General features: G+C 43.1%; 1 protein-coding gene across 1 annotated transcript in view; it reads left to right on the top strand.

Moving 5' to 3' along the window:
* Positions 1–16,689: 16,689 nt before the first annotated feature.
* Positions 16,690–27,191, top strand: part of rgs6 (regulator of G protein signaling 6) — a 75,496-nt gene continuing 64,994 nt past the window's right edge. The window contains exon 1 of the mRNA XM_080024485.1: positions 16,690–16,847. Coding sequence (XP_079880611.1) covers positions 16,785–16,847 — 63 coding nt within the window. The 5' untranslated portion in view covers positions 16,690–16,784. The remainder of the gene's footprint in view (positions 16,848–27,191) is intronic.

Here is a 27,191-nt window from a genome sequence, read left to right as displayed (position 1 = left end):
TACTACACAGGCTGAAGAATATCCTGTAATACCAAGAAATGTCATCATCTCTCTGACTGTTCTAGGCTTTGGTGCCGTTCGAATGGCTTCCAAATGACTCTCAGAGATGCTTCTGTGTCCATGGGTTATTTGTTGACCCAAATAAACTACTTTTTCTTGACAATACTGCAGCTTCTTCTGAGAGGCCTTGTGTCCTTTGTCTGCCAATAGCTGCAACAGTTTGATTGAGTCCTCATGGCACGTTTCCTTATCTGGTGAACAGATGACGATGTCATCCACATACTGAATGACAGTACTTTTCAAGATCTGATCAATCCCAACCAAGTCATCCTGCAACACTTTATTGAAAATGTGAGGGCTATGTTTGAATCCTTGAGGGAGCCTCTTGTACTTGAAGGTTTGTCCTTTGTATGTGAATCCAAACAACCCTTGACTTTCTTCACTCAGTGGAACACTGAAAAATGCTCCACACAAATCCAATACTGTGAAGTGTGTAGCCTCTGGAGGAATGTGGGCTAACAAGGTATGTGGATCTGGTTCATCTGCTGGAAAGTCTGCCATCACTTCATTTACCACTCTTAAATCATATATCAAGCAATAGGACTCATCTGGTTTCTTTAGAGGAAATATAGGCATATTACTCTGAGGATCTGAACATATTTCCACTACACCTGCTTTTAACAGTCCTTCAATTTGTGGTTCAATCCCTTTGATTGCCTCCTCCTTTAGTGGGTACTGGTTCTTCCAAGGAGGTTTGGTTCCTGGTTGCAGTTCAACCCCCACCAGTTGGGCTGACTTCACAAGTCCAATGTCAGTACTATGTCGTGACCACAAACATTCTGAAATTTGTTGCAGCATCTCCTCTCTCATACTGTCTAAGTCCAATTTAGCGCTGAACATTGACTCATGTGTCATCTGTACCACTTGTGGTTGTCCTTGTCCTTGAGCTGAGATCATGATTCTCATGAACTTCTGTTCTTCACTCATCCAGATAGCAAGATTCTCCTTTATTTGTGCAAAAATGACTTCCTCAGCTTCTGCCATCATTTCTCCTACAGTATATGCTTCTGCTCAAATCCTTCAGCCACCATTACAGTCACATGTGGCACACTTTTCTCAATGTCATTCTCCTTTTCAAGATACCCATCAGTGTTTATCTTCATAGCTGCTCCTTTGCTTCCTCATTCCACCACCAAGAGTCCGTAATTGATTTACTTAAATTTGACATGAAAAGAAAAATCACCAAATTCTTTTATTATCTGTAACAAGACCGGAATTCTTCTTCTTCTCTCGGCTGTTCCCGTTAGGGGGCGCCACAATGCATCATCTGCCTACAATACCTTCTGTTCTGCGCATCTATAAACCTTCTCTTTGGCGTTTTTCTCCTCATTCTTCTTATCCACCAATTGTATTTGGTTGAGTTTTCTGAGAGTCTCCTGGTCCTGTTCCTTCTGGTCATGCTCCTTTTGCCGATATAGCTCCACTTGATGTGCTATGTGATCCGTCCTCACTTGTAGAGGCAGCCCCTTCTGTATTTTGGCTCGGAGAATTGATTTCTCCATTTGATTCAAATCTGTATCATTTCCTGTGACATTTCTCCACACTTGATGAGCCCTTGACACATAAGCTCTTGGATTTTCCTGTGGGCCCAATATGTCATTAAGATGTTATCCGGGTGCATGTTTATTGGAAATGTATCTCTCAATGCTCTCCACATCCGACCTCTACTTGCAGCAAACAATTCTGGATCATACACCGCAGTTGACACGTATCTGTTAAGGCCTGCCGCCTGCAGGATCTCCTCCATCGCTGGGACTCGTATGAGGCTAGCCAAAAATCTCTTAATATCTCCCATGGCAGGCTGTGTTCCACCAAAACCTCTTCCAGCTTTGAGATCCACGGATGTGCTCCATCTTGAAGAGTGGGTAACTTTTTGAGGATGTTAGACATGTTTGTATTCTGCCAAGGCTTGTACTCTAAATTTTGTCCTTGAATTATCACTGGACACACTTTGTCGGGTCTCTTTACTTTTTTTGGACGTAGTCCATACCTCAAAGTGTCTGGCTTTTGAGGCTTTTTCTTCTGTAGTTTCTTCTCCGATATTAGCAGTTCTTGTAATTGTTTTTCCAATGCTTGTCGAACTTCGGGACAGGTGCAGTCACTTATGTCCTCGAGGCATCCATCTATACTCCTCTCAATCTCTCTTAAAACCATGCGGCTGTCATCTCCTACCCCTGTACTGGCTGCTAATGGTTGAAAACAGGAAGGACCTTCTTTCTCCGATTCTTCATCACTTTCACCCTGTTCACTCTCCTCCGTGTCGTCCGTTCCTGGAACCATTTTCCTCGCTGGTCAATCTCCTCTTTTCTCCGCTTTAGCCAACGTCTGTCTGACTGCTGGGTCGTATCCTCCAATAGCTTTCGTCTCAATCACTCACAATCTCTTTTCCTATTTCCAGACATCTGACTCGTTATTTGCTTCCCAACCGGTTCCTTCTCTTTGTACTGTTGCAGCTCAGGTATATCCTTATGGTTGTTTTAGCCTTGCCCATCTCTATTATTTGCTCATCCTCATCATTGAAGAGATAGTTGCCCTCCTGTGTAATCACTGGGAGCTGGGGATAAACATCGGTGAACTTCACCTCCTTCTCATAAGGCGGGGGCTTCTTTACAGATGCAGTATGTGAGAAGGGTGCCTTAATCCTCTCCTTCAATTTTTCTGTTTCCTTGTCATTTTTCTTTACTTCTTGTATAATCCGTTCGCTTTTTTTTTTTTTGCAGCCTCAAACTATTTCTGTCCCTCCTTTTCGAACAGCTGCAGAATGCCAAGTTTTAGGTTGTCATTTCTCCGTTCGTCTCTTTTCTTTCTTATCTTTCTTTTGATTTACTTTATATGTGGACACAAGCACCTGCATTGTTTAAATCACAACCGGGTTAAGAGTTCCTTCAACTGGCCACGGTTGTTCAATGTCAGGCCAACGCTTGCTCCATTTTCCTGATATTTTTGCAATATCTTTAATAAGGGGATTATTCTTTCACACTACATCAACAGGAGTGATTGCTTTTGTAATTTAAGTATCCATTTTTGACATAATGACCCTCTTATTTTCTTTTATTGTAAATCGAATCGAATTATGTAAAAAATATTTATAAAGCACCGTGTAATCACACTCAACCAAAAACAACTGAATTTACCAACCCCAAAGGAGATCAATAGCTTCCCACTTATGAAAGCAAATTCACTTGTTCATCATCTGATGCACTGATCACACACAATTATCTTAAATTATCAAAATGATATCAGTGTTCAATAAAAACAGCCTCAATCAAGGTAAACCATACTCAGATAATGAAACCAATATTCACAGCACTCAACATATTTAAATCAAATCAGCTTTTTCACAAGTGATCAATCAAATCAATAATACTCCATTAATTAGGCAAATGCCTTAATTAGTCAGTCTGTTGCCAAGTCTCCCACTAAATAATTGCAAATGTAATATAAATATAAGAAATATAAGCAAAATAACTACTGTAAGCCTATATGTGAACCTAAAGAGTTTTCACTTTGGCCAAGCTTTGAACAAATTATCTATTTGATCAGATTCTTTCATCATGCATGTCCAATGTATACTAGTTCTCCTAGGCTGTTTCAGCACTGTTTTTCCACTTTTCTCAAACTTTATTTTTCATCTTATTTCCTCTTTTAAGCCTTTTAATGTTTAACTCTTTTTCACTTTCATCTTTTTCATCTTATTTCATCTTATTTTATCTTATTTCATATTTAGCCAATTCCCCTGGCCAGGGTTATATCCTCTTTGTTTTTCTTACACAGATTTGACTATACTATATTTTCTCACGGCCAACTTTCACACAGCAGCTAATGTACACATGTCTTACTGTTAAGAAGATACGGGCCCTGTCTTCATTAATCTTGCATGATTATTGAGCTACTTTTTGTTAATAGTTCTGCCATTCTATTATTACTTTTTACTTCAACTTAATTCTCTTTTAACTTATTTCTTATTTCTCTTGTCTCTATTCTCTATTTCTCTTTTTCTTCATTTATTATACTCTTATTTCCCTTATTTATGTCTTTTACAACTTAATAAACCCCAATTTAGATGAAACTCACTTCACACATCAACACATCATCTCTCATCTCCGCACAATCTGCTCTTGTCAGTGCAGCCTACCTGCACAAAACTGTATCGCTTCTCAGACCACACAGCAGCTCGTTTTTGTGAGAGAACACTCACCCTGAGATGTTTAAAGTGGTAACTTCGCTGAAGCTGACGGCAATGGCAGGTGAGGCCCAACAGATCTTGTTCGTGATGCCAATTTGTAGTTTCTTTGATGTCGATGATTTATTAATGAAGAAGGGCTCTCCGCTGCCGCTGACTTGATTATAATATTACGTTTATTACAAGTAAGAACAGCATCAAACCAGACTTGCCATGGATATCTGGGAGAGAACAGAAGTCAAATGTGTTCCCTCCTGAATGGAACTAGGGAATGTTGAGGTGTCTTGGAATGTGTGGCGTCCCAAGACAGCCCCATCATATAAGATAATTACTAAGAGACGGTGCCAGGGGTCCCGAGAGAGAGAGCACATCACCAGGGGTCCTGGTGATAAGGGAAGTGAAATGTGACCTATGATCTATGTAGGGGAACCAAATGGTAAATGTTGTCTTTGGGCCAGTATAAAAGACCCGCCCGAGTTGCATTCGACAGAGAATCCTTCCGGCTCGGTTCTCTCCTAGGTGGCCATGAAAGGTCTAGTCTGATGCTGTTCTTTTGTAATAAATCTATTATTTTACACAAGTCAGCATCAGCGGTCACTCCTTCTTCATCAACACATCAAATTCATCAAGAAACTACAGTGTCCTTTATACTTGTACAGGGGCAACGTAGCCCATCTGATTCCAATCTGTTGGTCACAGTTCAGTTGACTGAAATACTGTACATCTAAGCACATTCCACCTCCCTTATCACCGGGGCCCCTGGCAATGGGCTCTCTCTCGAGACCCCTGGCAACATCTGTTCATAATCATATTATACAATGGGGACTTTCTTGGGATGCCAAATATTCCAGACACCTCAAGGAATTGCTACTCCGCTCACTAAGGGTAGAACTAAAAGAAAATGCAGGAATAGATAGTCACATAACTATCATTGCTGCTCTGTTAATTGTATTTGGATGTTGCTGTATACCATGCATTTGTACTCTAGTGAAAAGTGCATCATGACTGTGTTGGGAAAACCAGAAATACAAGCGTAAATGGCACTGAGACAGGAGGAAGGTGGCGACACCTATGTTGCTGTAGGTATGGACCCCCTTCCCCAGCACCCTGACCCCGACATCCTCGTCCACGATGACTGCATCTAGTTGACCAGGGTTCAAGAGATAAATATAACAACGGCGAAGTCAGCACGCATGAGGTTAAGAGCTAAAAATCTGCCAGATCCAGTATCACACCCAGGGAGACACTGCTCCTAAGAAATTACTCTATGCTAGTTTGCCCTTTTATTGTAAATGGTCCATGTGGTGAGTGAATGCTGTTCGCACGTTCAATAATACGGATGTTGGCAGGTTTTCCTGCTGAGACAAATGGGGTTTTCCCTGCCAATCACTCCTGGAGCCATGCACTGTGCACATCATGCTATGAAGAATTGTTTCATTGTATTATACATATTTTGTTGTGGACACCTGACGGTGTCCAAGGAGGGAATTGTGAGAGAATTTATATATATATATATTCTCAAAACCCATTTTTATAGATCTGCTTTTACAGAATGTGATGTTGCCCCCTTTCTTTATCGATTTTATTTTTTACTTATTAATTAATTTATTTTTTAATATATTTATTCATTTCCTTTTATTTCTATCTCTTATTATCAAATTGTATCTACTTTTTGTTTTTTTTTGTCTCATTATCCGCTTTTACCACTTAATTAATTAATTTAATTACTGTTTATTAATGTTCCTTTGCCTTTTAATTTCAACATCTGAACACTGCTTTTATTTCTTTGTCAAAGCACTTTGTAAACTCTGATTGAAGATAGATAGATAGATAGATGGATGGATAGATGCTTCAGTGGGAAATTGCGATGTGAAAGCACGTCACATGTAGGCAATAATAATAAAGTACCAAAAAATTGGTAGAATGCAATCAACCTAAAAAATAATTAGAAAATAGAAAAATTGTCAAAATGAAATAAACCAAAAAATTAACAATAAACTATAGAAATAAACCATTGGTAACTAGTACAAGAAACCTCTGTATATGTTAAAAGTGTTCAACATACTGTACATAATGTGTGTTAACAGATAAAAAATATGGCTGGAGAAGGTTGACAAACATCAATATCTGTGTCCGCCAATATATTTTTTCTTTTCTTTGCCAGAGATGAGTCATTGCGCTAGAAGCCCAAGCAGTGTCCGCGCCCTGCCTCTTGTCTCGCCTTCCTCTGGTGGGAGTTTGAAGTAAATAAGTGGCCACAGAGGAGGAGTGTGAATCAGCCATTTCCAGACGAGAACAACAACTATGTTCTTATAAGCGTATTGTTGTTGTTGTTTTGTTTCATTTCACCGCCCCCACTCAATGTAAAGCAGCATCTCGAACCTCTCCTCTAATCGACCACTCTCTGGTGAATTGCTACCCGCCTTCGGTCCCTGTAAAACCTACACATTCCGTTCACCCACCAACCCACACAAAGTGACAAGCGAGCCACTCGAAAACCACTCAAAAAACACGAGTGACACGATCGGTTCACCCAATGCCCTTTTGGATCGACCCTTGTACTCTTTCACATGATTCTCGATGCTTTCCGCGTTGCTCAAACTTGCCGCTTGGCTCTCGGAACACAGGTCTAGGGCTGCCCCCAAATAGTCGACCAAACGTTACTCGACGAGGAATCTTAGTCGACCAATTTTTTCATTGGTCGGTTGGTTGCAGGAAAACAAATTTATTTTAGTTTAACTTTAAATTAAACTTAAAACCTATATGGCTGGACCTGTGGAAGACGACTAGTCTTAAAGTCTGGAAAAATATTGCGTATATCATAAGATTCATTTGAAACCCTGAACATTCTTCAATAACCAGATCGTATTTTAAATACCCCGACGCCGGTGGTACGCCCCAGCCCCGGGGGGTACTGGGAAGGCGCAGCGAGTCCACCAATTAAATGAATATCATAAACGTGCAACGATTTATCGACTAATGTCTTGAACTGAGCATCCACACCTGACCTGGATCTAGGTAATTGGGATCAGTGTGGCTGTATACCTGTTGCTCATAGGTTGGTCTAACGAGCAATGGGTTATAGCCTCCATTCCCACATACACTCAGGATAGGAGCCCTGTCATGAAATGTTCCATCTGCTCCTGGTTAATGCCACCTAGCCTCCTCACTACAAAAAACTGGTGTTAACCCCCGTCGTCTGTGTCTCTGTGCCAGAATGGTCATCCGAAGACGCCCTGGAGCCATCAGCGGTTCAACTGGTGGCCCCAGCACAAACCCTCTCCCGACTGGCAGCAGCAGCACCTAGGGGGTCCGGCAGAGGACCGGGATGAGAAGTGGGGGAGCAACCACCACAGGTAACAGCTGGCAGCTAGCTTCTCTGCCCAGCAGCCGTCGCCAGGACCATCCAGCACCCCAGCAGCCAGGCCACCCCTGCAAGTAGCCCCCGCGACAGCTAAGCCCAGTGCTCCAGAAGAGAGGAGGGGAGCACCAGGTCCAGGTCCTCTGGAAGGCCGGCCATGCCTTCACCAGCCAACACAGTAGCTCGTGGTCCCACGCTCCAGAAGAGAGGAGGGGAGTCTGCATCGTCGCACTGGGGAAAGGAAGTGTCGACCGTGGTGTTCCAGGGGACCAGTTAAAAACCAGTTTAAGGCCTAAACTCACAAATTTTCTAAATATTAATAAAAGAACAACAAAAACCAGCACAATAAAAACCTAAATAAATAACTTCAATGGTGTCACATTGTAAATAATCCACAATATAAGGACAATTCTCACCAACACATTGATTGTTTCTAAGCCTCAAATTGATGTAATATTAGCATATAATTCATTATGAAATATATTTACACATCCTCATACTGTACTTTTTCCTTGCTTTTTATTTTTTAACTAAACTAAAAGTTTTATGAACTGTCTGAACGCCACCACCGCTCCTCTGGTTCGGCAGGCTGGCTTGGGGCGGTGCTGGAGCAGTGCTTGGAGCGCCAGCGTGGGGGTTCCTTCTAGGGTGGTGGGTGTCTGGTAGCTAGATAGGCGGTGTGCAGTTTGGGTGGTGGGTGTCTGGTAACTGGAGAGGTGGTGTGCAGTTTGGGTGGTGTGTCTGGTAACTGGATAGGTGGTGTGCAGTTTGGGTCATGAGTGTCTGGTAACTGGATAGGTGGTGTGCAGTTTGGGTGGTGTTTTGCATCAAACGGCTCTCCATATCCTTCCGCTCTATGCACGCCCGAGAACAGGAGGTCTGTTCCCACTACGTCGGGGAAGTTTAATGTGGTGGTCAAAAGGGTCCAGACCTTGGCCAGTTGAAAAGTCTGGATTGCTGGACGATGTTTCTATCTGTTGTGGCCTCAAAAACACTGGAACTGGACAAAATCTGATGCAAACATTTTTATTGTGTATCCGATCGTCAAGTACAACAATAAACATTGAGAGGAACTCCGGAGTTCAACTAACAAACTGATCCCTTGGACTTCCTTATATTTCAAAGAAGTTCTCTCCTCCCTTTACATGTTCTGCCCCTCTCAGTGCAGGGAACCAATCGTAGTCCTGTAACTAGGGAGTTCCTCCCTGCTCCTTTCAGTGCAGGAAACCAATTATAGTCTTGGGTCTATGTCCCAGGGAACCAATTGCAGTCTTGTGACCTTATCCCCTGCTCCCAGAAAGGCCCTGTCACGGTTCCTGGAATGCTTGTCACATTTTACCAAATATGGGCATGTTTCCTTTTCCTGCTGGTGTTTTATTCGGATATGACGTTGACTTGTTTCTCTGTATCAGCTGTCTTAGGCAGGTGTTCTGCTCAGGTCCATCTCTATAGAAGACTATGTTCTTTTTATTACTTATTTTTGGGGTTTTATACCATACATTTTTTAAAAGGTTCATTAATACATATACCTTGAACATTGGTGGTTTAGTATTACATGTAATCAGTTTCTTGTCATGTGGCGGTTAGTAGTTAACCACAACAGTATGCACACAGACATGTCAATCATGTCATCAATATTAAAAAAACTTCGGTTTGAAGCAATAACTGTTTCCATTGCATTATTTGTGCTTCCAGAATAACGTATTCGGATACTTACCACTGTCGTGCTTTCATTTTTCCTCACCCTCCTTTTTTTTCTCTTTCTTTTTTCACTTCAAGATGGATAACTCCTAACCATTTTCCTCCATTGACTTGCCTGATCGTGTGAATCAGTGGGAACTGGGAGTGGGGGGAACTCGTTAGTTTAGTTGGTGCAAGTGAGTGACTGGATGACTTGGCTTTGGCTTTGAAGCCAATTTGATAACAACCAGGTCCGACATGGGAAAAGGAGCGGCTGTAAAATGATAGATAATTATTTTTCAGCGTCATAACCCTGGCAAAATGACTCGTTTCACTATCACGATTTGATCCATTTGGTCCGATAACATTTGGAAAGTCTGGAAGAGCTGCACATTAAATGATTTTATCCCAATCAAGTTAGCGGTGGGCTAAACAGGAAGTTACCCGGTGGTGGCAGTGGAAGTCCCTGGTGTGCATGCTCTTTGGGTGCTGGGGCTGGTGAGGAATTCCCCAAGCTCTTGGTGACTCAAGTGACTCAAAACTCTGGTTGCCACATTTTGAGACATTGCTTTGAAATAAAGTTTGTCAGCCCTCGGGACCTATCAGCCTGGGGCCCCAAGCAGTTGACTGCCTTTCCTTTTTGCAAGCTCCAGCTCCAGCGCACAATGACGGCAAATAGAGTGAGGAAAGGAGAGAGACGGCCTCACAGGCTCAATCGTCGCTCAAACATAGGCTCAACATTGGCACATACAAGGAAAGTAACTCACTCACACACACACTCACACACACACATACACAGCCCCCCCCCAAACATGCACACATACACACACACACACATATACACACACACACACACACAAACACACACACACCCCGTGGACGTCTCACTTCCTGTTTACCTTCCCTTAATAATTCAACTGGTCCAAAGTGGGGACTACCATTACCACCCATGGGCAGACAGACGGCTGAAGAGTGTGAGCGAGAAAGAGAATCCGTTTGGCCAGAGTGCTCCATTAGTATGAATGGCTGCTGTTTCTTTTGTTGATGATGTTAGTGGGTAAGTGGCCGCATTGATTTTTGAAATTCTTAAAATCCATATTTGCCCCATCGGTGTTTTGAAACGGCAGATGGGAGAGGGGAAAGAACAACAATCCAGTCAAAAAAATTGTAATAATGCTTTTTGTTGGATATATGATACCTCATATCAGGAGAAATGTATGGGTGTGATATTATAGTCATCATTTGTCCCCCCTCAAATACCATAATCAGTGGTGTTACTTGAAGATTGCCTTTAAGACTACTTTTATATTAAATGAAACAAATTAGATAAAAACAGAATTGTACCCAGGTGTGATGTAGCCAATCATCTTGGGCTCATCATTTGCATAAACTAGACCAGGGGTCAGCAACCTTCAGCATTAAAAGAGCCATTTGGGCGCGATTCCCGCCAAATAAAACCCACCTGGAGCTGCAAAACCTTTTTGACCGCTATAATGAAGATGACACAGCATATATAGTTTCATTACGCTTATGCTATGGATATAATAACTGTAGTTTGTTGCATTTATGAAATAAAAGAACTACAAACTGATAAAGACTGTCATTTTATTTCTGTGCTTGACACAGCAAAACACTAAATTCTTTTGAAAATAATAATTAAAAAATAAAAAATTATTAAAAAATAATTCTGGCACGTATCATTTTTCTTTGAAATAAAATACAAAATGCAGGTCCTTCAGTTATTTGTGGATTTGAAAAAAAGAAATATTCACCGTAATTAAAAGGGGCAAAAAAAATGTTAGTTTATGTTTTATCACAACATAAGTCTATTTCGGTGTGCCGTCATCCGTGACTATTTCCCCAGTCAGGTGCCGCAGTCAACCGTCAACCTGAATATGAAACACAACTACATCAGTTCAGGGTCCGATATAAATATCTTTATTTGCAAAATTAATAGCTTGTTTCTCTCACCTTCTTAATGTGATTTCTGCCCCTGAACTTCACTGCAGAGCTTCTCCATATTGGGGTTGTATGATGTAACTTTGAGCTTCACACATGACTGTTAGTTTGCTCGCACAAGTATGTGGATCCAAAGATGGACAGGACCCCAAATGCTTACTTCTTCATGTTCAACTAGGTGTCATGGAATGGCATTCCATGTCTCGATTCCACTCCGCATTCAATGAAACTAGCTTAAACTTACTATTTGCCTCTGAAACATTTATTTTTTTGGATGTATCCATGATTAGCTTACCGGGGGTCGAGAGCTGAAAATAAGTCACCAGCCCGTCAACAACAGGTGACGCATACAAGGTGTGACGCAAATTTTGATCTGGGTTTCACACCACAACATATGTCATGAAAAATGGGGGAGTGTAGCCTTTCGACTCTCCTTAGAAATGAATGGACCTCCGGTTCGTTCTCACCATTTGTCGGATTCTGTGTGAAGGAAGCTTAACGGCAAGAAAAAAATATATACTGTATATACATATTTAGCAGACAGAAAATTCCAGGTCCAGAAAGTAAAACGTCCGATTTCCATGTTTTTGTGTTCAAAATCCAGAAATGGCTTTACACTTTCTGAATCCAGATTTTCCAGCTTTTCAAGTGAATTCCAATTCCAATCTAACACCAATTAGTTCAATTTAGTTATTTTCAGTTCTATGTTCATATTGCACTACATTTCCAAATATTGTTTGGAGTATATTCTAATGCAATTTTCATGCAGTATATATTTTATTTTAGTGTACAGTATTGAGATACATTTCAGATGATATCAGGTCTCATATATTTCATAACTATATGAACTCATCTGAATGCTTTAAACCCTAAGGTGAATTATCTTAATAAGTGAAATAACATAAAGCAGACGGCCTATTATTCATCCTTTTATACTCTTCTCACTCACGTACACATACACACACGCAAAGTTTTTCTGCCTTCACCAGAGAGAGAGAGAGAGAGATAAAGTTGGGTGAAGTTCTCTTCTCCACTATATAATCTCTCCCTCTCTTTTCTCCATCTCCAGAAGCTCTCGGCCCCTGAGGACGAGAAAGGAAGCAAGGGATTGGAAGGTAAAGCATTTTTTTGGCAATTTTGTTACGAGACTTTTGTGTGAATGAAGCACTTTGAAGTTGAAGGGGCATGTTTAGATTCATGGTTGATTCTTTGTGTGTGTGCGCGTGTGCGTGTGCATGCCTGCATGCGTGCTTGCGTTATTTTGTTATAATTATTACAATTATCGTTTATCATTATGTTATGAAATACAAATTCATGCCCATAAAACACTCAAAACACACAAATGAAAGAAAAAGAAGGCAAAGGGAAGTGAAAGGGGGGAGAGAGAGGGAGGGAGAGAACAGAGGGGGAGAGAACAGGGGTGAGAGAGAATGGGACAGAGGGGTGAGAGAGAGAATGGGAGAGAGGGGTAAGAGAAAGAACATGATAGGGGAGAGAGGGAGACAACAGATAGGGGAAGAAGGGAAATACAGCAGGAGCGAGGCGGGAGAGAGAGAGAGAGAGTGTGGAGGAGAGACAGCAGTTGCCTCTCGTGATCCCTCATCTCGCTCTCTCTCTCTTTCTCTCTCTCTCTCTCTCTCTCTCTCTCTCTCTCTCTCTCCCTCCGTGCAGCTGTTCCACTTCCCATCCTCCCCCTCCCTCCCTCCATCTCTCCTCCGTCTCCACCGCTCCTCATCACTCGATCCGCGCAGATCAGACTGGAACACGGAGCCGCGAGGAGGCTGTAGACAGCTGGACAAGGAGCGGACCGTGGACTGACTGAGGTAAACAGAGGGGCGGGTGGAGGGATAGAAAGATAGAGGGATGATGAAGGAGTAAAAGGTACTGGTATCTGTCTGGTTGTTGACACTGGTTGTTTTTTATACTGATAGTTGTGTGTGTGTGTGTGTGTGTGTGTGTGTGTGTGTGTGTGTGTGTGTGTGTGTGTAAGTGGGGGGCACACACGAAGTGATTACATCCTTCTATAGTTTTCCATTTAGTAAAATGCCTGAGTAGGTTAATTAGGCAGTGTGAGTGATGGTATTAATTGCCATTACATGCCTCATCAAGGCATGGCGTTCGGCAAACACTGATGTGAAGGTGAGATGTGAAAGCTGTGGGGGGGGGTTAGTCTAAATTCAGCAGCAGTGCTGCTGGCTGTGTATGTGTTTTGGGAAGGGGTCCTAAGAGGATAGGGGGACCACACACAGCTGTTGGAAATAGAGTAGTATTGCAGTATTTTGTGCTTACTTCCTGTTTTTATCTTAATTTTTCAAGAACAGCAGCTTTCACTAAATAAAGTTGCCATCTGAAAAATGAACTGGGTTGGGTTGATTCTGTCCCAGAATTCAAATCGAAACTCACGGACACTCTCTTTTTATCGAAATTACGCCCTCTGATCGATTGATTCAGGTTAATAAAGCAGCATGCTGCCTAACACAAATACTTTGAATGACTATTTCTGATAAAGCTACATAAAGTATAAAATATGGGATTTTTTTCACAAAATAATGTCACAAATTACCACTTTGAAATTTTATATTGATTATTTGTCAGTCTTCTGGATCGTATTACTAATAGCACGGGAAGACATATCACCCTTCCAGTGCTTGAAAATCAGGTGATGATTATTGAACTCAACACTCAAGCCCTTCCTTGTTCCCCTGGGTATGGTTGCACGCTGACAGTGCAGCAAGGAGGACTGCACACTCCTTATTCTGTTTGTAGCGCCTCTACTTTCCTGTCATCCCAATGCATGATGGGAAAATGTGGAGCACCAGCCGGACTCGATAGTGCTCCAAGAGACCCGAGGTGCTTACTTGCACGCTTGCCAAAATGCCAAATTCTAACCTGCTGTGTATATTTCTAAAATATATTCTTTTGGTTTGAGAGAAGTTATGTGGTATGCTAACAATATTATCGTTATCATTGGGCATCCCAGGAAGAGAATTGAGAGTCGTGTCTGTGGAATCCAGTACAATTTGTGGATAATGGGAAGTTAAGGTATTTTACTATATTTTGGGGTGTTGGAACACGTACCGGCCCATAGTATTAATGGGCTGGATAGACCCATCTGTTCAAATTACACCTGGACCCTACCTGGAATGACCTATCTCCACCCCAAAAGATTCTCACAATATCTTTAACATTACAAAACAAACAAACGTATAACTAAATAAATAAGTAACTCAAACTTTGACAGAAGTGACTTGTCCAAATTGAAGGCTTTGCTGACAAAGTCTGTGATGGTCACTTGGTTCAACTACTAATGACTAAAGTGCATATTTGAAGTCGCTTTGGACCAAAGTGTCTGCTTAATGAACTAATGGGCAGGAATGTCCTGTAAGGAACTACATTAACAAGCACATATTAACATGCAGCTGGATATTGAGAACAGGGAAAGCCAACTAAAGCATCTGTGCTCCTGAAAGAGGTGACTTTGGTCCCTGCACACATTAAGGTAATCCATCGTTGAGATTTGCAAACAGGCGTGTTTATTGGCAACATGTTTATTGGCTTTTTGCGAGCAAGATTAGTGTTTTGTGAGGTTTCGTTAGCAGCTTCAGAATCAAGAGCAATATGTGATAAACAGCGTCCAGACACAAAGAAAATGAGAGTGAGAGCTATTTCAGGGTGACGCTCGCTTATCTCCTCCTTTGCGGTCCTTCCTCATCTCCCCTCCTCTAAACCCCTCAGTCGCTCCCTTTCTTTCCCATCTGTCCTCTCCTGTTCCCTCTCTCCTTTCCTCACCTTGCCTCATCTTGGCTTTCCTTGGTTTTTAATATTTTGACAGGTGTCAGACCGTCACATGCCAGCTGAGTGAGCTGACAGCCTTGAGCCACGGAACGCCGAGAGAGAGAGAGAGGGAGAGAGAGAGAGAGAGAGAGAGAGAGAGAGAGAGAGAGAGAGAGAGAGAGAGAGAGAGAGAGAGAGAGAGAGAGAGAGAGAGAATTTCTGATGCACAGCATCATTCTTTATAATTTTAAAGGTTTCTCACCCTCTATTTTCGTCTTGCTATAGAGTCCTTAACAATCCAATTGAACTGCCATGAGAAGCCCTAAAGCTAAACATGTTTGCTCTTCGGAATACCTTGGTTCCATAGCCTCAGGGGAGAAGTGATTGACAAACAGGACGAGAGAAAAGAAAGAAAGACGATTCAATCCAGGACGGTGAGATTGTAGGTGTCTCCCCCATCCCTCTCAACCAGAGGATGGGGAGATTAGGAGGGGTTCTTTTTCTGTGTATCCTCCCCAGCCCTAGTGCCAGTGGATGGAATAAAGAGCTGGTTATAGAGAGACTTTGACTTTTAAGATTCCAACAAAAAACAGAGACAAACCACAGGAAAATCACATGTCAGTAAGAGTATAGACATCTCTTGAGCGATAACTAGGTACACAGGGATCTGTTGATGTCTTCACACACACACACACACAGAGAGAGAGAGAGAGAGAGAGAGAGAGAGAGAGAGAGAGAGAGAGAGAGAGAGAGAGAGGCCTCTCCTCCACACACTCTCGCTCTCTCTCTGTGGGGGGGTAGGTTCCTCAAGCTGGGTGTCCTTTTCTCTTCTTTTCTGTTGAACCTCTCCCTCTCTTTTCTCCAGCTCCAGAAGCTCCCGGCCACTGAGGGCGAGAAAGGAAGCAGGGGAACCAAAGAGAGAGCGGGACGGAAGCGGGAGAGGCGTATATCAAAGAGGGACAGAGGGAAGAAGAATCGAGGGAGAAGAGTGTATGTGAGAGACGTCTGACAATGGCTGACGCACCAGTGCAGCAGCAGCAGATACAGCAGGAGAGGAAGGAAGTCCGGGAGAAGGTCCAGGAGGAGATGATCCAGGAGAAGGTCCAGGAGGAGATGGTCCAGGAGGAGATTGACCAGGAGAAGGTCCAGGGTGAGATGGTCCAGGAGAAGGTCCAGGAGAAAAAGGTCCAGGAAGAGATGGACCAGGAGAAGGTCCAGGTGGAGATGGCCCAGGAGAAGGTCCAGGAAGAAAAGGTCCAGGAGGAAAAGGTCCAGGAAGAGATGGTCCAGGAGGAGAAGGTCCAGGAGGAGAAAGTCCAGGAGGAGAAGGTCCAGGATGAGAAGGTCCAGGAAAAGATGGTCCAGGAGGAGAAGGTCCAGGAGGAGAAGGTCCAGGAGGAGAAGGTCCAGGAAAAGATGGTCCAGGAGAAGATGGTCCAGGAGAAGATTATCCAGGAAGAGATGATCCAGGAGGAGATGATCCAGGAGGATGTCCATGACAAGGACCAGGAAGAGAAGGTCCAGGAGGACAAGGTCCAGGGGAAGGTCCAGGAGGAGAAGGTCCATGAGGGCCAGAAGGTCATCTTTGAAGGCCAGCAGGGGGAAGGAGAGCACTGCGCTCTGTGGGGTCCCACATCTAGGTCATCTGAAGGTGCAGGGGAGACAAGGGAGAGCCCAGTCCAAAGCCGTAGCCCAAGCTCTAGCCCAAGCCCTAGCACAAGCCCTAGTCCACAACATGCCCCAGCCCCCATCCGAACCCTGCGCTCCATGAGGTCCATGGGCAGTGTGGACCTGGACAGCGACTCCCCCAACATGATCATCTACAGAAAGGTAGGAGCATACCATCACCTCTACATAACCCTGACCGTTCAGAGTCGTCATTCTAAGTTCCGAACTGTGTGTGTGGAAGGGTACGAGACAGGTGCCGGTGTTTCCTTGAGTCCTGGATTGGGACGTGGTACGTAATGACGTGTGTATTATTGCCAGCACAAAAGGCCATTCGCGCTAAGTGGGGACCTTCATCACATAGACACACGGTGATAGAAGTGCCACAGTTGCTCACATTGTGGCGCCCCCCGGTAAAATGACGCGTGTTAGCCCATTTTGCATGCTGTGTAAAGAACGCCGGGGGTTAAAAGTGGAAGGAGCAGCAGATGGATGTGGACAAGATGAATCCACTCCCGCTGGGCGGGAGTGGATTCATCATGAAAGGTGAACTGAGAGAGAGAAGGAGAGAGAGAGAGAGAGAGAGAGGTAGAGAGGTGGGGGGTGGGGGGGGGGGGGGAGTGTATGGCGTCCCCTTTGAACCTTGATTCCACGAGCCGCGGGGAGGCTAGAGGTGATATTGTCTACGGTAATGTTTTTCTCCATATCGCCATATTTCCTCCACATCGCTTGCCACCTGGCAATGAGCCGGCTATGATTACATAAAGAAAATGCTATCAAGCGAGAGAGAGAGAGAGAGAAAGAAAAGTTAGGAGAGGATATTGACTGGATAAAAATAAGCTAATCTCACCTTGATGACGAATAACCGAAAGTTTGCTTTGAATGAAATTCAGACTCTTAACTAAGACATAAAAGACCAACCTCTACACATGAAACTCGGAAACCTCCAAACGTACCACAGTCATGTGACTCGTGCCACTCGGTTTGGGGGGGGGGGGGATGAGACGCGACGGGGTCTTTGGTGTGAGAGACTGTGAGTACAGTCTATGTGTGCTGTTGAAATTAATTTGGTGAGGTATGCGAAACTGGCTCGCAGCTGTCCCGTCAGGATGTTGTTCTGAAGCAATGGACACCCACGTTCTGTGAGCACACACGCACACACACGCACGCGTGCACACACACACACACACACACACACACACACACACACACACACACACACACACACACACACACGTGTCTAACACGAGTACCTCATCTGAGTCGGTCTCTGCGTTTGGAGTGTTCACATCGAGACGTAGAAGAAGGAGACAGTCAAAGCTTCAGATGAGAGACGGCAACGGGCCGTAGTTTCATTATTTTCTTTTCGGTTCCTCCTTACCCCGCATGCAAAGAGGGCCCCCGAGGCAGGAGACGGTGGTGGAGTTGGTGGTGGTGGTGGTGGTGGTGGGAGTCAGGGAGGACCACCAGCTACTGTCTGCCTTGATAAATGACCGCCTGCAGAGAGAGGGATAGAGAGAGAAGAGAGAGTGGAGAAAGAGTGTGCATAATGTCGGCAAATAGTGAGGGAAGGAGAGAGACGGCACGTGCACGTACGAGGAAGGTAACACACAAACACACACACACACACACGTACATTAGAAGCAGTCCGTGCACATCCGTGATCATCTTGATCACCCAACACATGACTCCAATTCCTCCAATTTCCACCCAGATCTCAGAAAATATTCCCTTTTCAATTTTCGCGTGCAACCTTTAACTGACCGCATTCCCGCAACCCCCTCTTTTTCGTGGTAGCTGAAACGGCAGAACTCATGTCGTCTATCGCCATAGTAACGGTCTCTCATTGTGATACATAAACAGCAGTATACTTCCTACTGTGCTTATCATCTATATTTTGGTGATTGCCTTTAGGGCCGATTGCTTTCTCTTTAAAAAAAAATGTAATTAGCAATTTAAAGTTAGCATTTGCGCCCTAGCCACACTAAAAGTTTTCGTGGAGGCGGGTGGAGAGGTGGACTGAAGGGAGAGGGGGATAAGGGATAATGAAGGGGTGAGGAAGGTGTGTGTGTGTGTGTGTGTGTGTGTGTGTGTGTGTGCGTGTGCGTGTGTGCGTGTGCGTGTGTGTCGGGGTGGGCCGTGTTTTTAACGAGGGCAATTGCTCAACGTCAGCCCCTGTCTGCTTGCTGGTCCAGGTTCATGCTGCTTATCCTATAACCCCCCCCTCCAACACACACGCACGCACACACGCACACACACCTCCCTCACCCCTTCCTTATCCCTTATGCCCCTCTCCTTTCAGTCCACCTCTCCATTGAACACTGTGTCGGATTTGCTTCTGAGGGCGTGTGACGCGGACATTCGTAAGAGATAATGGATAATGGCAACGAACTGCACACAATTACGTCAACCTAACCGTTGTCTTCAGTCCGTCCACTAAATGTATCTTCTCACGTTAAATTTAGAGGTTTCTATAATCACATCCGCTGTGTACCGTATCTAGTGGAATGATTGCAGGGTTAGGGGAGCGGGTCTAGTTTTTTTACCTTGTCCTCTACTTGGAGATGACTATACAATGACACACAAACACACACACAGACACACACACACACACACACACACACACACACACACACACACACGCACACACACACACACACACGCACACACTCACTCACTTATTGGAATGATCCAGGATGATGAGGGCACTAAATTATGATTTATTGATTGATTATGAGATGATTAGGACACTGGATTATGAAGACAAATTTATGAGATTACTATGGGATTATGAGGATGCTAAATTATAAGATGAATTATGTGATTATGATGACACAAAACTATGAGGACATAACATCAGGATATTAATTGTGAGATTATGACAACACTAATTACAATATTAAATATGAGATTATAAGGAGACTAAATGAGACTGAATCAGGATTTGACACAGGAGGGTTATTGTGTGTATACTGTATTTATGAGTGTACATTTTTGTGTGTGTGTGTGTGTGTGTGTGTGTGTGTGTGTGTGTGTGTGTGTGTGTGTGTGTGTGTGTGTGTGTGTGTGTGTGTGTGTGTGTGTGTGTGTGTGTGTGTGTGTGTGTGTGTGTGTGTGTGTGTTGCGCCGGGCCGGGCCGGGCCGGGCCAGGCCAGCAGACTAGCCTCAAAATGTCCGGCCTCAACACTGTTTTTACGACCCAGCTGCGAGGCCGTCACGACAGACAGTGCAGATATAGCACAGCTACACCAGCAGAATGAAATGAGGAGAGAGAGAGAGATGGTAAGCTGCCGATGTCCAATGACTTTCAAGAAAACCTCCAAAACCTGTCGTTACCCCAGAGAGCTCTCGTCTGTTATGAAATATGGATGATATATTGAGTATGAAAACATAGAGTAATCATCAGTTATCTGGTGCAATGTGTTTGTGTGGGGGGTGCACATTTTACCCCCAATTCACAGTTCTCTGCAGAAATATTAAAAAATAAATTTTATTGGTTTCCAATAAAATTGGTGTTTGGTGACTTTCTGTCGTTTTCTGTTTCTGTAGATTTAAAATAATGAATTCATAGTTAAAACGAGGGTGGAGCGACAGCATAGATAAATTATTTGACTTGTCATGCAAACCAGGGCGTGCAACTCTTAAAATGTTTTTTTTTCAGCTTTATCGTCGTCGTTATGTGGTCTGATTGGTCACTCAGTCAGCCAGGTGACATTGATGTGCAGCATAGCAGCTTAAATATTCTCCTACTCTAAGATTCCCCAAAGTGCACAGCATTAAGGTAGTTATCTGTGAGATTATTTTGTTTAACAAATTCCATATTTTATACTTCATTTATCTGGCACAGCCATTCAATGTATTTGCGTTATGCAGGTGCTCCTCTACAGTATACGCTGTTTCCATTGTTGGTGGCGGGGTCCGCCTCTCTCGGGGAGAATGCACTGATCAAGGCAAGCAGAAGGAGTCAAAGGCGGCCACGGTGAATTTGCTGAAGCAACGCAGCAGGTTGTGGTCACAAAACTGTCAATATGGATTAACATTCACAAAAAAAGAATGCCACCGTCGAATAAAAGAATATCCCCACCTACTCAAGTGAGGTGGGGATATGAAAAGAACGAATGTATCTATCAGGACAAACGCATACTTTCGAGTTTCAAATGAAATTCTGGGATTTAATCCTCCCAACACGGACTGTCTCATGGATTACACTTTAAATGTCAAACATATTTTGGAACGACGCCTATTCCTGTTCTTGATTGAAGACAGTGTCCCCTTCTCCTTGCTTGCGTGCGCAATCAATATCTAGTTCCGACGCACCCAACACCATCATCAAAGATAGAATCCCTATTAAACGTAACCATTTGTTTGAAATAATTTGAGGAATCTGTTCACAAAGGTTGAGTGTGATCCGAGTCTCAGGTCTCCTTTGCTTTATTTTTGGGTGAAGCTCAATCTGTTTCTGTTTCCTGGGAGACAAACTGTTGCTTCACATTTCTGCTTGCTGCAGACTTCATCTCGAAGCAAGGTGTCCTCCTCATAAATGGGCTGTTTGTGTATATAACAGCTGAATTTCCCCCAGGGATTAATAAAGTCTTATCTTATATTATATTATCTTATCTTATCTTATCTAAGCTAACAGTGCTTCTCGGTACCGAAAGTGTGTGTGTGTGTGTGTGTGTGTGTGTGTGTGTGTGTGTGTGTGTGTGTGTGTGTGTGTCTGTGTGTGTGTGTGTGTGTGTGTGTGTGTGTGTGTGTGTGTGTACAGCATTATGCTAACCATATACATACACAGAAAGAACACGCACGCACAGTCAATCAGTGGGTGTGTGTGTAAGTGTGTATGTTATTGTGTTTAAATTTGTCACACACACACACACACACACACACACACACACACACACACACACACACACACACACACACACACACACACACACACACACACACACACACACACACACACACACACACACACACAGTCCATTTGGATAACACTGTATATTAAATTGAACCGCGTGTTTACTTACCAAGCTGTTTATACATAGCGTGGTTCCCATAATTCTCTGAGAAGCCGTGACTCAGTGGGGGAGAGAGAGATGGAAAGAGATGTTGACTCTCATCGTTTGATGTTGTCCCTTTTAGCATACAGAGGTTAAAAAAAAAAATAGAAAAAGAAGGAGGCCAAGGAAGAGAGAGACAGATGTTCTGAGACACAGAAGGATAAAAACATGGAAGGGCAGAGAAGTCAAGTTTGGAGGAAAGAAAGAAAGAAAGAAAGAAAGAAATTGAACAGAACAGCAGGAGAGGACAACAAAAGATGTAGACAGTGATGACATACTGTTGAGGAAAATGTGTGAAGAGGGGCTGAGAGTCCAGCAGAGACAGGAAGCCAAACTCTAGACGGAGACTGAGTTTTGTAACTGCATTTCCAGAGCACCCTGCAGGTTTTTATCTGAGACAACTTCAGAAACAGCAATAGCTCTTCTTCACGCTGTTTTGTGTCTTCTCTTTCACAAGAGTTAACTCTGCAGAGCAGAGAACCAATGCAGAGGAAAAAATAGCAGCAAAGTCAATATCAAGAAAAAGGAAGAAACTTTTATTTTCTTTGTTTCTTCGAAAGCCAAAACTATTTATTTTTCATGGTTCTCTTTGTTACTTGACTTCGCTACCAGACTAGAAAGTGAGGAAGGCTGTTGTTGTTTTTTTCAATTATTGTGTGTATATGTGTGTGTGTGTGTGTGTGTGTGTGTGTGTGTGTGTGTGTGTGTGTGTGTGTGTGTGTGTGTGTGTGCGCCTGCCTGCGTGCGTGCGTGTGTGCGTGCGTGCACGTGTGTGCCCCTAGAGGTGTTATTATCTCGTAAGGCACTGCAAGGTGAGGTCAGGTAGGCTAAAGTAAGGTAAGGAGATGTAAGATGAGGTAAGGTACTGTGAGGTAGAGTATGATAGGGTATGTAGGGTAGGTAAGGCAGTGAAGGTAAGGTAAGTACGCTAAAGTAATGTAAGGTAAGATGAGGTAAGGTACTGTAGAGTAGGTAAGGTAGGTTAGGGTAGGGTATGTAAGGTAGGGTAGGTAAGGTAAGGTAAGATGAAGTACGGTAAGGTAGGGTAAGTACAGTAGAGTAAAGCAGAGTAGGCTAAAGTAATGTAAGGTGTAAGATAAGGTAAGGCACTGTAAGGTAGGGTAGGTAAGGTAGGGTAAGTTAGGGTATGGCAGGGTAGGTAAGATAGGGTAAGGTAAGTACAGTAGGGTAAGGTAGGGTAGGTAAGGTTTGGTAGTATATGGTATGGTAGGAATGGAAGGGTAGGTAAGGCAAGGTAGGGCAAGGTAAAGTAAGATTGGAAAGGTAGGGTAGGTATTGTATGGTATTTTAAAGTAAGGTAAGGTAATTAAAAACCTTTTTTTTTTAAATAAATGCAAAAATACTCACTATATATTGCTGTACTTGACTGTCTGATACACAATAACTTTTCGCATCAGACTCTGCTCAGTTCCAGTGTTTTTTCTTCCATGTTTTTGAGGCCAGAACAGAGAGAGATGTCATCCAGAGATCCAGACTTTTTACTGGCCCAGGTCTGGACCATCTTGGTCAAGACACCCACTCTCTACAATAAACTGGTGTGTCTACAACCCCCGTCTTCTGTGCCTCTGTGCCGGAGGTCCCTGAACATGCCACTTGGGTGGCGTGCGGTCGGCAAAACTGCCACACTGGCACCTGAACAGGGACTCTCCTGCATGGGGAAGGGACACAGAGGGGGGGGCTTCGCCCAGGTATTCTCCCTGGCCTCAGTTTGGTGTCGGGGTTATGTGGTGTGGGTATGGTGTGGTTTGAGCGGCCTGTTTTTGATCACCCTTGACTGCTTTCTGGACCTTGGATTCTCTGTCTGCCCCTTGTCGGATTTGTTTGCCTGAGTGACTGGTCTCCAGGTTTTGACCTTGCCTGTTGGCTTACTGGAAGTAAACCGAACTCTCCTTGCAACTTGGTCTGTGCTTTTGGGTTCAAACCTGCCAGTACCAGTGAACGGTATGTGTGACTGTGTGTGTGTGACTGTGTGTGTGTGTGACTGTGTGTGTGTGACTGTGTGTGTGTGACTGTGTGTGTGACTGTGTGTCCCTTAGCGTCACTAGATGACGAGACAGGTCTATTTATAGCAGCCTGGCCTCGCAGATTAGCAAGGGGAGCTCATCGCAACAGGTAGAGGTGCTGTGGTGAGCGCCCGGATAATCAAATCAGCGAGACAGAGAGAGAGACTCGTTAGGAGGTCTTGATAAAGATTCCTCAGATGACGAGATGATGGAGCTAATCATCCTCCTCAAGCCCCCTCCACCTGTCACTCCCTTTATCTCTTCCTGTGAATTTTTCCACCAGTCTATTCCTCCATGCTGATGAGACCCAATTCAGACTGGTGGCGGGGGGATTATGAGATCAATGTCAGAATTATGACAATAACCTCAAATTTCTGCTTGAGAATAATCTCAAAATGAGTTCTGAGTTCTGATGAGATTCTACCTTTAATCTCCAGATTGTGTCTTTCGTCGTCCGTACAGACCTCTTCGGTTGATTTGAGATACAATTTAGATCCAAATACGAATAGATTTCTGTAGAATTCTGACTTTATTCCCAGAATTATGAAAAGACAAATCACAATTCTGAAAATGTATTCTCAAGCATTTTACTTTTATCTCATAATCCTGGTGTAATTCCCAGAATTCTGACGTTAACCTCAGAATTTGACCTAAATCACAGAATTCTGACTTAATTTATTATGTATTTCTGAGACAATCTAGATTTTCAATATCTAACCAGAATTGTAATTCTTAGGATGCATTTCTGCAAAATTATGACTTTCTTTTCCGAATTCCGAGATTGATATTTAAAGTGAAATTATTAATTTAAGTGGCCCATCTGTCATCTGTTCCGACCTCTTTGGTATAATTCTGATACAATTGAGACCTTTAATATCCAACCTAAATTTATATTCTTAGGGTTACATTTTGCACGTTTCCATAAAACATATACGGTATATACTGTATATTTAAATTGAAATCTAAACCATGAAATTAAATCCATTATATTAACCTTCCAGCTGCCCTTATATTTAACTAACAGCAAGAGATTTATAACCATTTTTGAGGTGCATTAGGGTGGTGTTAAATCACTCTCACGGAGATATTTCAGGATCTTATTGAAACCGAAAAACCTGGTATTTAATTATTAATTGATTGGTTAAGGAATGTTCAGAAAGGTTGTTTTCTTTTTTGCTTTGTGTCAAATAGGTAAACTTTAGAAGGGCTCAAAAATTACGCTCGTTGTCGTCAGAGGTGTGTGTAGCGACACGCTGGGTCTCCATGGAGCAGAGCTCAGGTAGCTCTAATCCCCGACTAATTCCTCTCAGTGCTGTGCTTCAGATGCAGACCTGTTTACCAGCGGCCCCATCGATTCAGCGGGGGCCTTATGAGGGTTTCCCAGGGACTTAGCAACATGATGAAAACAGAGACTTTGCCTTTGAATAATATTCCCACCCATTCACTCTCATACAAATACAGAAATGAAAGTGTCTGCGTTAAATCACAATGGCGATTTTCAGTGGTGTCATGCGATAGTGTTGTTTGTTGAGGTTTTATACTTCGTCAGATTAAACCAGTTAAAGCAAATAAAAGCAATTGCATAAATGTTATATAGTTATATATCATAGATATTTATGAATAAATATACATTATACATACAATTTATAATAAATATACAATTATAGAAATATATAAAATATGAAAATAAAAGTATAGGTTCGCCATTTTCCAACCCAGGCTTTATTAAAATGGTGGTTCCCATCATTAATCCCATCTTTTTTTTTACCTGAGACCATGCAGCAGAGTGGTAGGTTTATTAAGTTAGTACATTTAAGCGAAGCCTACAGTAGGTAAATAGTAAATAATTCAGCGATGTTGTCCTATGAACAGTTAGAAATAATGGGGACCTGGGTTGAAAATAAGCCAACCTATCCATTAATAATCCCATAAACCAAAACACCAATCATAACAATTACAGATATACCAGAGCTGCTGTTTATATGCATATGCTGGCGCTATGGAACTGGCACAGACGGGAGCGGGACAGACCATTTGACTAGAAGAGGAAGGAGTTTCTCAGGCAGTCCATCCATTTCCATTGGGAAAGGCTCAAAAGTCGCATCCTCAGCGCTGTGTTGTCTGCTCCTCTAAGCTCAATGAGACATCTGTATTTGTCACACTGTGGTTGCTTTGCATGGCCGCTGTCCAAGGTACCTGCCCAGCAACACTGCTCTGTCAACACTTAAGATATACACCACGCGATAGGAATACCAAGTGACTGCAACTGTGTTTGTGGATATGAAAGTGTGTATAGTGGTGTTGGCACGACACCAAACATCATCTCTTTGTACAGTTAGAGAGTGATAGGCAGTGGTGGAAAGTAGCAAGTGTACATGTACTTCTTTATTAAACGTTGGTACATTTGCAAGAATATTCAGTTTCGGAGACTTAGACATTTATTCCAAAGCAAATATGTGTACATTTTACTCAACTACATTTCTAACACAGTCATGTTACTTTAGTTTCGTAGGAATACTTAGTGAGCTAGAAATATAAGAGTGATGAGCTTGAATCCCCCCCTATTGGATAAAAGAGTAGAACCCAACAGGTGGATGCAGGGGAGGTGGAGGGAGCACAACAATGCAGAAAAGAAGGTAGGGCAGGAGGGATTGGCTGCTTAAATAAGGGCGTGGAAGTGTGTGGCACTGTCAAGTTGTGTGACAGGATTAGTTCCAGAAGCTACAGCTCATTTATTCAAAATATATATTTAAAATGATAAAAAATGTCCGATAGGAAAAAAAATTTCCCCGATAAAATATTTCTTTTTAATAAGATAGTAAATAAAATAGTACTGTCTTTTGGAAATTGGAATCTGATATCTGCAGAAAAAAGCTATATTAGAACTTAATGCCACATTATAAATTAGTTTATATTGGGACACTGGATATCACAAGTACTTTTACATCCTTAAATCCTGTCCATGGTGATCACGGTTCATCAGAAAGAGCGATTGTAATGTCCACTTATCCAAACAAACCCTGTATCCCTGCCGGACCAGGTTAGTGGGAGCCCGTCCAAAAACTGTGTGTGTGTGTGTGTGTGTGTGTGTGTGTGTGTGTGTGTGTGTGTGTGTGTGTGTGTGTGTGTGTGTGTGTGTGTGTGTGTGTGTGTGTGTGTGTGTGTGTGTGTGTGTGTGTGTGTGTGTGTGTGTGTGAGTGAGTGTGTGCCTTTGTGAGTGCAGGGGGTTGCAGGTGTAAGCTTGGATCTTTTTTTGTGTGCGTGTGTTTTCACAATGGTGGTCCAAAGCAAATGGAGAATTATGCCAAACAGTACGTAACATGCACGCCAAACTGTTTGTCTGTGTGTGTGTATGTGTGCAAGCCGGAGTTTGTAGTGCAATCATTCTTTGTTGTTTGCGCGGCGGTCTGGTCCCGAGAGCAAAC

Source organism: Zeus faber (genome assembly GCF_960531495.2).
Source record: "Zeus faber genome assembly, chromosome: 2".
Taxonomy (NCBI): Eukaryota; Metazoa; Chordata; class Actinopteri; order Zeiformes; family Zeidae; genus Zeus; species Zeus faber.
Note: the sequence above shows the minus strand (reverse complement) of the source record. Positions and strands in the feature narration are given on the sequence as shown.